The sequence below is a fragment of the Blastomyces dermatitidis genome (assembly GCF_000003525.1).
Source record: "Blastomyces dermatitidis ER-3 genomic scaffold supercont1.4, whole genome shotgun sequence".
NCBI classification, from domain to species: domain Eukaryota; kingdom Fungi; phylum Ascomycota; class Eurotiomycetes; order Onygenales; family Ajellomycetaceae; genus Blastomyces; species Blastomyces dermatitidis.
The window spans coordinates 1,932,088-1,944,635 of NW_025544777.1; the positions used below are offsets into that span (position 1 = coordinate 1,932,088).

The 12,548-nt window shown below is 39.3% G+C and overlaps 2 protein-coding genes across 2 annotated transcripts; both read left to right on the top strand.

Moving 5' to 3' along the window:
* Positions 1 to 6,033: 6,033 nt before the first annotated feature.
* BDCG_04109 (uncharacterized protein) lies at positions 6,034 to 7,043 on the top strand (the record flags this gene model as incomplete). The annotated part of the gene is made up of 5 exons (XM_045419782.1): positions 6,034 to 6,236; positions 6,295 to 6,367; positions 6,419 to 6,667; positions 6,758 to 6,838; positions 6,894 to 7,043. 5 exons carry the CDS (start codon positions 6,034 to 6,036, stop codon positions 7,041 to 7,043), a joined length of 756 nt encoding a protein of 251 aa, XP_045276010.1.
* A 3,066-nt stretch (positions 7,044 to 10,109) lies between these two features.
* BDCG_04111 (uncharacterized protein) lies at positions 10,110 to 11,226 on the top strand (the record flags this gene model as incomplete). The annotated part of the gene is made up of 4 exons (XM_045419783.1): positions 10,110 to 10,178; positions 10,382 to 10,766; positions 10,840 to 10,983; positions 11,033 to 11,226. 4 exons carry the CDS (start codon positions 10,110 to 10,112, stop codon positions 11,224 to 11,226), a joined length of 792 nt encoding a protein of 263 aa, XP_045276011.1.
* Between the last annotated feature and the right edge of the window lie 1,322 nt (positions 11,227 to 12,548).

Sequence of the window (12,548 nt, forward strand, 5' to 3'; positions counted from 1 at the left end):
AACTCAGCAGACAGACTCTCTCACAGATCAGACTATGTTAAGAAGATCAGAGTGACAGATATAGAGAGACTAGAGAAGGTAGAAAAGCTTTGCAGAATGCTCAGACTGAGTGTTATGAAGAGATTGACTGAAGAGTCTTTCAATTCTCTATAAGAGAAGAGAGAAGAGAGAGAGAAGAAGTCTGTGTAACTACTCTCTATAACACTGAGAGTCAACACTCTGAGAATCTTCATGAGAATTCTTGAAGAGAGTATCTATAATCTGAAGAATTTACAGACTTTGAGAAGCACTGCAGAAGACCTAGTATAAGAAGAAACAGAGTATAAGTCTTTACAAGATCTTCTATTCAGATTGTCTGAACTACAACTGAAGAATGAATATATTCAGTATATTCAGAAACTGCTTGTAACAGAGATCAACTCTGCAGAAATAAAGAATTGAAGAGACTTAAATAATCTCTTATAAAGAGAGAGTCAGATTTATATGCCTATGAATAAGTTTCTACATGTAGAACTCATTAAAAGGTATTATGACTCTTCTTTAACAGGTCATTTTGCAGATACTAGAACTTATAAGTTACTTATAAGAAAATACTTCTGACTGAAGATATAAGAACTTATGAAGAAGATAGTGAATTCTTGTACTGTTTATCAGAGTTCACAGATAGTGCAGTTTAAGTTATATAAAGAACTTACTTCTCTACTCATTCTGCAGAAACCTTGAGAACAGCTAGAAATGAACACTCTTATGAGCCTTTCTAAAAGCAAGAATATATATGATGCCTGCTTTAACAGTGTGCTGATAATAGTGAATTGCTCTATCAAGATAACACACTTTATACTCATCTGTAAGAACTTGAAGTTAAAGAATTTAACTCATATCTTTGTCTGTGATGTGATCTGATTGCATGAATTGTCTGTGAATATTATCTCAGATAGAGAATCAATCTTTATAGAAGAGTTCTGATCTGATCTGATAACTATACTGAAGATTTTATAAGATCTAAGCACAGCTTTTCATCAACAGACAGATAATTAGATAGAATATCTGATGAGTATATTAAAACAGTATCTGTAATACTTTGTTAATTATAATCAGAATGACTGAGTGTATTGATTATCACTTATGAAGTTTGTATACAATAACTTAAAGCATGTCAGTATAGATAAAACTCTCTTTGAGATACTCACTGAGACTCATTCATGAATGATCTTGATAAATCTGTGAGAGTACACTATAGAGTGTGATGATACTTGTGAATGAGCTGAGAGAATTCAGAAGATTTAGAAGAAAGTCTGTGAATTCTTGAGAAAGACTCAAGAGTATCAGAAGAGATACTATAACTTTAAGCATATTACAAAGAGTTTTAAGAAAGATGATAGAGTCTGACTGAGTCTAGAAAATATTATTATACAGAGATCTAGTAAGAAGCTGAATCTCTTATAAACAGAGTCTTATAAGATTATGAAGAAAGTTAGCTTACAGTTCTATAGATTGAAACTGTTATCTGAGTTGCAGATGTACAATGTTTTTCATATCTCTTTACTCTGTAAATATAAGAAATTCTTAGAAGAGAACTCTGTGACTCATCACTCTATCTGTAAAGTACTAGAGAGTGAAAGAGAATATCAGATTAAAGAAATTATTGACTTAGAGAAGCAAGATCATGAGCTCTGATTCAAGATTCAGTGATAAGAATATTCTGATAAGATAAATAAGTTCACTTGAAAATCATCTGAGTAGATAAGATATCTACAGAAGCTGAGACATGACTTTCATACTGTGAATTCTGATAAGTTAGAATAATGCAGTCTTTGCTAAGAATCTGATTGTGATAAAGATATTAACACTGTCATTTGTGAACTCTAGTCTACAAGATAATGAGTTTCTACTGAGATAAACAGTCTGTGATGTATGTAAGAAAAGAAGAAATCATGTTCTTATTAAAGTTAAAAAACAAGAAAATAAACAGAACTGTGAATACAATTTAGAGATTAATAAAGAAAAAATAAAGAAAACTCATACTCATATTATCAATATCTGTGACATTTAAATCTCTCACAACTATTAATTTTCTTCTTTAAAGAAGCAGAAAGTATTATACCTGTGATACAGACAATTGTTATATTTAGTATGAAGACTGTCAGAAATGCACAGACTTCAGAGAAGCTGAACATCAGAGTATATATAGTTGTGACAGAGTCTTGAAGACTGATTATCTGCACATGTGACTAGATACTTCTTATAAAGCTGTGTCTGCTCTCTCAGTTGTACTGAAGTATTCAGCCTGAAAATAATTGATATATGAAGAGAGAGCTCATCTACTCAGATCAACTTCTGTCATAAATTCATGACATTCACATTATCTTGATTACCTGAATTTTATAAGTATCTGAGAACTTATCTTTTATTGACAATGAGATTGCAGAAATGCACTGCAGTGTGAGAATCATTGATAAGAAACTTAGACATATTTATATATATCTGATTGAAGATTGTGTGAGCAGAAGAGAGATGATTATAGGCTCACAGAGCTGCAGAAGACACTGATAACACTGAGAGCTTTATAAGAACTGTCAGCTAGAGTCTGTAAGAAATTACTTATGAGAAGACTTACAGTAAAGAGAGGAACTGCACTGCTTGAAGTCAGAGACTGATCTAAAGAAGAGATGAGATGAGCTGCTGATCTGAAGATTGAGTGTGATGACAGAGCTGAAAGAGATGAAGATACAGTTGTGAGCAGCAGTGTCTCTGCTTCATCAGCTGATAAAAAGTGATCAGAGAAATTGTGAGAACACTTACAAGAAGCTCAGTGAATCAGTGATAGTCAGACATCATTTATAAAGATATTAAAATTGAAAAAATTTTTATTCTTGAGAAGTTCTTGAATTAATATACAGACATTGTCAGAAATACTCTCTCTCTGTCATCTGAGTGAAAACACTTTACAGATGAATGAAAATACTCACAGTTTATAAGAATGAGAGCTGTTATAAAAAAAGAGAAAAGAAGATGAGATTCTGTGAACAGATCTGAGATATTTATACTACTCTAGAGAGATTTACTTACACTGTGAGTGATTCTGTGAAACAGTCAGATTACTCTAGTAAATAAGAGTGATTGTGAATCACAGATCTGAATCTTTCTATATGACTATAAAGAGTAATTACAGACTGTGAATATCTTGATTCTACAATTCTACAGAGTTAATGAAAGAATGGAAAATTCCTCACAATTCTACAATATCAAAGAATAATAATTTGTGAGAATAAGTGAAAGATCAACTTATAAATGTTTCTCTTTAATAAGAGTGATCTCACAGAGAGTAATTCATCTGTGAGATAAATCTGTGTAATAATCACACAAGAATCTTGTAAAAATAATTGAGAGTCAATTGAAACTCTTCTATATGAAAGATGTGAGATGAATCTGTATGATAGTCAGAGAAGAATCTGTAGGTTATAAAGAATCTTACAGAATAAGAAACTGAGTGACAGACTCTTTTCTCTTTGTAATAACAAGGGATTTTTCCTCACTGAGGTTTTTTATAGATATGAAGAGTTTTTAGTGAGTATCACTGCAGTGCTGAGCTGATTCTATGAAGTCACTCAGTGAAAGACTTCATGAATGAAGCCTTAGAGAGAGAGGAATATGTAAGAAATCTTACTTCTTGTGAATTCTTTATCTCTATTTCTATCTCTTATATAATCAATAGAGCTAGCAGCTCTTGACTACACACAACTATATAGACTGGAGTTTGTGAATACTATTCATAACTCAGCTTGAATGCTATTATACATTTAACCTCTACATTTTATCTTTCTATCATGAATACTTCTAGTAGTTAACAGTACATATCACACTAAGCTGCAAACACCCGAATAATCGCCTGCGAGCACTTATTCTTACAAGATTCTGAAAGAGAAAATTATAAGTTTCTAGTATTTTAACAAATTTATCAGAAGTCTATATAAAAAAGCATAAATTTATATTCTGATTTCAATGAGTGATAATACTAAAGAGTATTTAAATATACTTCTCTTTTCTTATAGTTAGATAACTGCTCTTCTATATACTTCTTATCATAGTAATCTCTCTACATATGTGTTTCTAATGTTATTATCATCACTTCAGTTTTTCTGGCCTGCAGCTCAAGCAGATTGTATAATTCTTTTAAATTATGACTCAGTCTAATATCACTGTATCAGTTAATAAACTTCAATTTAGATTTGAATTGTAACTGTATCTGATAAGTTTTAATCATTAACTTCAGAAGTATAATATACAAAAATAGAGTTCTAATATCTGCAAGAATTACTGTACAGTCAAAGTTATCTAATTTATGAATATGCTGTCTTATATATTCTTTCAGTCTCTTTCAGATGTAGCTCATCTCTTTCTGACTAAGAGGTTTATACATTTGCTGAAAAGGCATTATCAGTCGGCTATCTGCAAGAGCTGTATTATAATAAAGTAACTCAAGTCAGAGAATTTGTTAACAGTTCAAGTGAGCGATGGCAAGCGGAGTTAAAAAAGAATTAATGAGAGTTAATAATTGCCTTGACAGCTCCTTAGCACTCAGACCTGTTCATGGTTTGAACTTTAAAAATTATGGCCTCTTCAATGATCTATCAATATTTCCATCAATCATCGCCATCTCCGCAGATGCATTCTTATTTCAATGCAGAGAAATTGACTAGATGCAGTAGTAGAGATAAGTCTCAGCAATCTCACCTCATGCATGATCAGCTTCCTGTAAGAAGAAAGTTATGATTCTGATTAGTGTTTGACTATGACCTAAGTTGCTGTAAATAGTAGATCACTCACAAGTGAATCTGTGAGTTGAGACATCATTAGCTCTTCATTCTCAATAAATTCTCATTGTCTCTTAATAAGGCTATCTATGTGATAGGTCTGAGCTCTGTCGAAGTCTAACCAGACCACTCTTTCTGGGTCATTCCTGACAATCATCATGTTTCTTGGTTTGATGTCACAATGCAGAACCAATGCTCTGTGAATCTCTTAAATGCCATGAATCAAAGCCTCTCCCCACTCCTTTGTAAAATTGTGTGGATAGATCATCTCCATTTTTGGAATGTACTTCAAGAGGATGACGCTAGGAGGATTCTTGTCATTAAGAAACATCTTCAGGTGAGGTTGATAGTGTGATAAGTTCATCCATTCCATTGTCCCATAGAACTGAGGCACGATTCCGCGGTTGCAAAGGCTGTGCTTCATTAGTCATCTGTAGGCAGTTGATTTGCAGATGTGAATGTTTGTTTCGCGCTCAGGAGGTGCGGGCTGGACTGGCCTGTTGTCATGATGCTGTCCCAAATGTTAGAATGAACTGATGTTTTGAAACACTCCAGGTACACAGACCACTTTCATTATACATATCTTGTTGCGAATATGAACAAGGAATATTTCTGAGAATTCTGAGCTGAAAAGCTTTCACCTAAATGTTATTTCAGAGGGATCAATGTCAGTAAAATCCATGAGATGTTGTGTTTCGATCTTCGAGTTTGCTTTGTTCCCCTTCAAAATTCTAGGTTTTGCGGGAAAAGGTTGAGCCTTAAGAGAGAAGAGAGCAGGGAATAGTTTGATTTGTTTTGCTCAATTTCGATATTCCAGAAATTTTGATTCTACCCCGATGGACTCGACCATATGGCTCCACTGCGGTTGCGATTTTAACGAGGCTGTGTCAAGCACGTACATCTTGTGGAGGAGCTATTGGTTGTCATTCGATACAAATGCTAGACAGGTCGAGTGCTTTTGGATGAGTCACCGCTCAGCAACAAGTATGAAACTTGGGCCTCTTCAGTTAGCCAATTGAATTCGGTTTGTGCCACTTCAACAACACCCCATATCCTGCGGCTTCTCAGGCATCGCCCTATTACGAAGACATAATTTGTTTTTCTTGGTTTCCAACACACATATATATAGCCGAAATGTGTTCTAATTGTCCTAGAAGAATTCCCCTAGGATGTGTGCAGTTATTAAAAAGCTCCAGGTCTGAATCTCTCTTTTCATCTTATGGCTCAGGTCACGCTTATCACGTTCTTACAGCAGCCACTGGCGGCAGTTCCGGTCCACCCCCCACCCCAGCTAGGCCGCAACACTACCAATCAAGCATACAGCTATCTCGATATCCGTGGGCTCCAGATCTGGCAGGGCTTTAATCTCGAGACAATTCTCCAGCAGTACCATAATGTCTTGAACGGCGCGGTGATCGCGGCGTCATACATGCAGATCCCTGATGCTGATTTTGACTAATAAAGGCGTTGGTTGATCTAGCGGGCCACCGGGAGTTGGAAAGACTTTCACTGTTGAGGCAACTTCTGAGCGGTTTAGGCTCCCTCTCTATTCGGTAAGCCGGCAATCCCAAAGGAATCGGTATGTTCCGCGCTAAACGTTGCAGATATCGGCGGGCGAATTGTTCGCCAATCATGGCGATCCTCTCAAGCTGGACGTGACACTTGACCGAATCTTCAAGATCGCTAGGCACTTTAATGCGATCTTGCTGCTAGATGAAGCAGATGTTTTTATTGAAAAGAGGTCGGCATACCATGATGGCCACAATCACCTCGTGACGGTTTTCCTTCGCAAACTCGAATACTACAAAGAAATCCTCTTTCTCACAATCAACTGTCTGATTGAGTTCAATGAAGTGATCCTAAGCTGAATTCACTTGAAAGTAAAATATGAAGATTTGACAAAGAAGTCCTGAAGAGAGATCTGAACATATTTTCTTTCAAAGATGTCTACAGATGAACCACCCACAGTCATTGAAGGTCACGACCTCAACTGTTTGGAATCAATTGTTCTGAATGACAGAGATGTGAGTTCCAAACAATAGCTGGTCAAAGATTTCTTCTGACACAATTCCAAACCAGATCAAAAATATTACGTCTGTCGCCCATGCGTTGGCTATGGTTGAGGGAACGCATGTGACATACAAACACATGGAATTCGCCGCGAAATCGAATGACAAATTCGTCGACGAGTTCAACAACTACGGTCGGACGGAAAGCTTGTACACATAGAGCGGGAACTTAAATCGATGGCTAGAAATATTAGGGTGAATGCATGCTTTCTAAACAAGTAATTTAGTGATGCTTGCATTTGCTAATATAGAAATGGAATGGCTTCATTCTTCAGTGGGGCTGATTAACTTTCAAAACAATCAGCCCTGAACACCCCTGCTACCTGGACATAGTTCAAGAACTTCATGTATCCCAGTTTCAAAACACGATGGATCGCCATGGGATTAGATGAAAGCCTAGGCTAGATTTACTTTCCAAAAAGAGCTTAGTGTGGTTTCAAATTAAACCTAATTTACTACAGAATCTTTTCATCTATTCTTGCTTCTTCTCAAGTTTCTCTTGCTTTCCCTTCTTCCCTGCTCTAGACTTCTGATATTTCATGTAACTCTTGCACATTGTTTGAGATGGAGGGGGATAATGCTTCTCCTGTTTCTGTAAGAGCAATATCTTTCCAGGGCTGTATGCATGGCACTCACTATATCTCTGTCTGGTGGTAGAAAGTGGCTGTTCGAAGCATCAGACTTGTTAAAATTAATTGTAAAGTATTACATCGCCGTGCCTATAGTTTGGTGGGAAATGCCTTGAGAACAACAAATAACTATCAGAAAGTTGCAGGTTTACATAAAATTTGATTCATGCCCTGAAGCACTGAAAACAGGGCTGACATGATACCGAGCGACTCTTGCCCTTGCTCTTGCTGTGACGGCATCAGCGCTCTTACCCTTCCTGAATTGATATCACACAGCAGCTAATAAACAAATTGATGGGTAGAAGTAAGAAGCTGTCTCAAAGTCTTTACCAATGCACCTAACACCAGAAACGCAGAGCGATCAACAGAAATCTAACATTCAAAAGCAGCACTTGAATCGGCGGAGACCCAACACTCTTATGTCATCGGTGAGGTGCTTGGTCGACCCTCCGCTAAACCAGTAGAAGATGTAGGTATGTCTAGAGAAGACTTAGGCGTGAGCGTAAAACCTCGCCCGTGCTTTCTCCCCACCATCATCAGAAATGGGTGGTGTATTGCCTGGTGAAGATGAGCTTTCATTTCGAGCGTTCCGGAAGTTGATGCTTGTCATATCCCGTGATAGCTGCTGAACTGAGGTATCATTGAGGTAACCGCCAACCTGCCTCGATCTCCACCCAAGCCCTCGATTTTTACCATGAATGACATTCCCGCCAGTGGAAACCATGAATTGTATAGCGTCGCCGGTAGCGTCGTTGTCAATGGTGCTAATGTTTTACAGAAGCAGAGAGACAAAGAAATGAGGGGGAAGAGCAAACAAACAAGACAAAATAAAGAAAGAGGTAAGCATCGTGATTGTTGACAATTCATGGGATGCTCGACACGTGTCCATAGAACCTTCCAGAATTGAAGCATGAGAATAACGCCAGGAATGACCGTAAATAAAAAAGGGAATTCGTTGTTACTTGGTGGTATCAGGGCTACGTACAAATGGCCGAAGACTTAATTTCGGAGAGACTTGCCACTAGCACTGTTAATTGAGCTGGCTCCGGTTCGTGCTCTTTTAGTATGCTTGGTCGGTCGAAGTCGGAGGATCCTCAATGCTGTCATTTGTGTGTGCAAAGCTCCACTGTGCAGCATCGTGGAACTCGGCTTCATCAGATGTGGCTGATGTATCAGAGTCCTCCAGGATGATAGTGGGCTCAGAGGTTGCCTCATGTTCAGATGTAGAGAGGAGTTCAGATCATGCTTGCATGTGTCTCTTGTTTGCAGATTTGATAAACTCGTCCCTCCATTCCATTGCCCAATCCCATGCATTTCAATACACGGATGCCCTGCTTCAAAAAGTATCTGAGTTATCAGTCATCACAAATGATCTTAGCGGGGTCATAATGTATTCAGAACAGCCATTGCTTTCTCAGGGGGCAGTGGGATGTGTTGTGTAGAGCTTGAGTTGGCCGGCTTGGTAGGTTGATGTTATTGTGTAGGCATTATTATCATAGGCAGGTTCATCCTGCTTATACAACTGAAGTTTATATATTTCTCAAGCCCTCATTGCATCATCATAACAAGCTTGCCACATAGCAACAGCAGATGATCTGTCAGAACCTTTAGCCTCTTGAAAGAAGTTTGAAGCTATCAGAAGATCTTTCTGTGTTGATGAAATGATGAAGTCACTAAGATTATCACAGATTTGATGATTTAGCTGTTCAGAGTGAGCATCAAAAAAGTGATCTAGCTTTACATTTGTCAGTGTGTCATCAGTTAGAGAAGCAAGGTTTTCAAATGAGTAGTTCTCTTTCATACATCTAACATCATTGATATGGCCTTTAATAATCAAAATGACCAAGCATACAATAGGTTTCTCCTTGAATACATTCACATTCATCTCTCTAAACTCTTCAAATTCTTGCTTGAAGAACTTTGAGAGTGAGAGAGAAGCTTGAGACTGCGCCAGTTGTTCATTGAGCTCAAGCCAGTTATTCAGTTTAGCCGGTTTCTGGCCATCGGGGTACTTATATCCAGGGGGATAGATATCATGATCAACCAGATTTTGTTGAAAGTTTCAATTATAGGTGGTAGTGCTTGTAGTCTTTGTAGTGATCTTATTGTTGCTATTATCTGAAGCAGACCCTGCACATCACTTCCAGCGGCCTGAACTGCTTGTGCTCATTGATTGATAAAAAGAGATATGAGGATCTGGGAACTGAGCTGAGGTGTCAGCATGAGTGCCAGCATGTCACTATAATTACATACATTCCTAAGGTTGGACAAGTCAGGCCCGCCCCACCTGAAGAGCCTCTTTATCTCCTTAAGGCTCTCGGGCTTGCAGCTGTTCAAGGGGTCGAGAGGAAGAATCTGGCAATGATGCTTTAGTGCCGCCCGGAGCTGTTGAGTTAGTGGCCAACAAGGATGTTGTCCCAACTCTAGTATGCTGTTGGAAGGGCTGTTGCGCCGATCGAATTCTCATAAAGCATCCCTGGTTAACCAAATTCTTGACAAATTATCCCAATATGCTGGTGGCCGCCCGTCGAGCTTCAGCCTTTTCAATTGATGTCATGGCTGGTCAAGATTGTAGTCAGGCTCCTGTCGTTTGCAAGATGGTTTCAGAGAGACCAGGCAAGGCATATGGCGCAGAGATTGTCGGTGACTTGATTCCAAAACATGAAGTGAGTTAACAGCCGTCCATATATCCAAAAAGCGAAGGCCGCGTGACTGCTCTCCGAGGCCACGAATAGGATCATCGTCAAGGGCAGGTTCGCACGTGATCCCCGTTTATAAATAGTGAGCGATTTCCTATGGAAGAACATGGAAATTCCAACAGTTTTCTAACGGATTTTCTTACTGCTTTCTATTGCCTATAACATTAAAGAATATGCCTCCAATACTATCGGTCGATGATGCGATGGCAAAGCTCTTCAAAGCGGCAGAGACGATAAAGCTACGAGGAAATATAAAGCCACATGAAGAAAAACGCATACGAGGAGCGTTTGCCTTGCTCGCTGGGGAACGCAAGCCCGTACCCAGTACGAAAACGGGAGAGCGACGGGACACATTTCGGGATTTCTTAATGAAGTTGAACGATCATGATTGTGGACCACAGTTTGTCATGCTCTGCGTGGTTGGCCTTGGCCAATCGGTGATCGCATCGATGAAAGAAGCAATCCGCCTCCGTTTGCCGCTCGAAATAAAAGACCACGAGCGCACTCTAACAGGCCCCGTCTTGCAGCACCTTACTGAGGAATGTCTCAAGAAAAGTATATAGCTCTACTTCATGATTTTTATAAATTCTAACTTTGACAGCACCGCCAACTACACGCACTGCATTAGAGAGTGAAGCACCAGTTGCGGACCTGCAATACCGAACGGAGCTTCAGCAACCTTCGAAGTCTCTAGGGGGAGGTGCTCCGCTAGGTTCTGGGCAAACGGACTTCATCTCCGACGTCCTACAGATAGAGAGGCAGAGTCAAACAGGTATGTTTCGCAGTGGAAATTAAAGGCTTACAGTTAACACGTACATTAGGTCTACTTTCTGGGCGTCTCTTTGAATTGACTTTGCAAGATGTTCAGGCTATTCTTTCGTCTGACCAGGTTGGAAGTAAGGTGTGGCTAACAGAAACGTATGGCAACCAGTCGTTACCAACCATAACACTGACTATCTCGCAAGAACTGTGTATATATTTCAGTGCACAGCGCCATCAAGTATTCCTTCAATAATCATGGCCTAACGTCCCTTTACAACATACTTTAATTTTATATCTCCGATAGAACGATAATACCATGTGGCGTCCCAAGGCACAATAACTAGGCTCTTGATATTTTCTTCATCGTCATCTGATCCAATCATGCCAATAAACACATTCCCCCAACTATTGTCTGACGTCCGGTGAACTTTGAGAGCACCACCTTGGTTGGATATGTCGACTATGACTGCAACTGTGCCTGTAGGGGGGGAGGTTGGAGCTATTATTTCTTTTTGGGGTCCTGCTTCGATTTTGCACGCATCGCAACCGAGCTACTTCTATTAGATCCTATAATAGATGCCATTTTTAAGTAGGAGGCGGGAACATACCTCTTCGGAGCATATATCTCTCAGTTCATCATCCGTTGATAATTTTGGGGCTCTGAATTTGCGGAGCATGCTGCTAAAAGGAGTGTAGATCGGCTGGGAAGGAGATCGTGCGCAAGCAGCGAGATAGATTTGACCTGATGCCGCAAATGTTCTTGGAATGTGCGAAATAGCTAACGGTGAGGGCCTAGGTGGAGTCAATACTGCTTCATATAATCTCAAAAAATAAAGATTACTCACTTATAGCAGTTGCCACAACGACGGGATATACAAATGCAAAGCACATCGTACCGAGTCGTTCAACAATTTATTTCTTGAACATCATATGACGCACTGTCGGGCACCCAAATGGTGGGGTTCGGTGGATGACGTTCACGGAGAAATAAACTTCCGAGGCTATTATCGCAACTTAACTTGCCGCTTGGGGCCTCTTATTAGTCACCCTGATTCTTTGAAGATGAGCTATTTATCATGAAAATCCAATAGAATTCCATTTGGAATTACAATATATATACCTTTGATTTATAGTTGAATTACCATGAAAATACAGTCTAACTTCACTAGAGTTTCAACGGCTATCTAGCTAATACACATTGCTTGCGGCGTTACCAAAATATTGTCAGTTGAAACCAGCGTTGGCACCAATCAGCCCTGATCTTTGTACACGGCTAAGAAGTGAGCAAAGAGCATAGCTGCATGATGCAGAACAATCCTATGCGAGCGAAGAGAAGTTGGCAGCAATTGAGAATGAAGTACCTCCGTTCACAGGAACATAAAAGGGAGCAAGATGCCTCCCGAATCCTGAGGCACAGACAAACATTCAACAGGATCAATCCCAATCGTAACCCCAATCCCAATAAGACAATTCTAACATTTCAACCACGCCACGATGAAGCCCAATCCCCAAGTCTTCCCTGAACGCCCCCATTCCTCTCCCTCCTCAACACCACCCCCCAACTACAGTAATCCT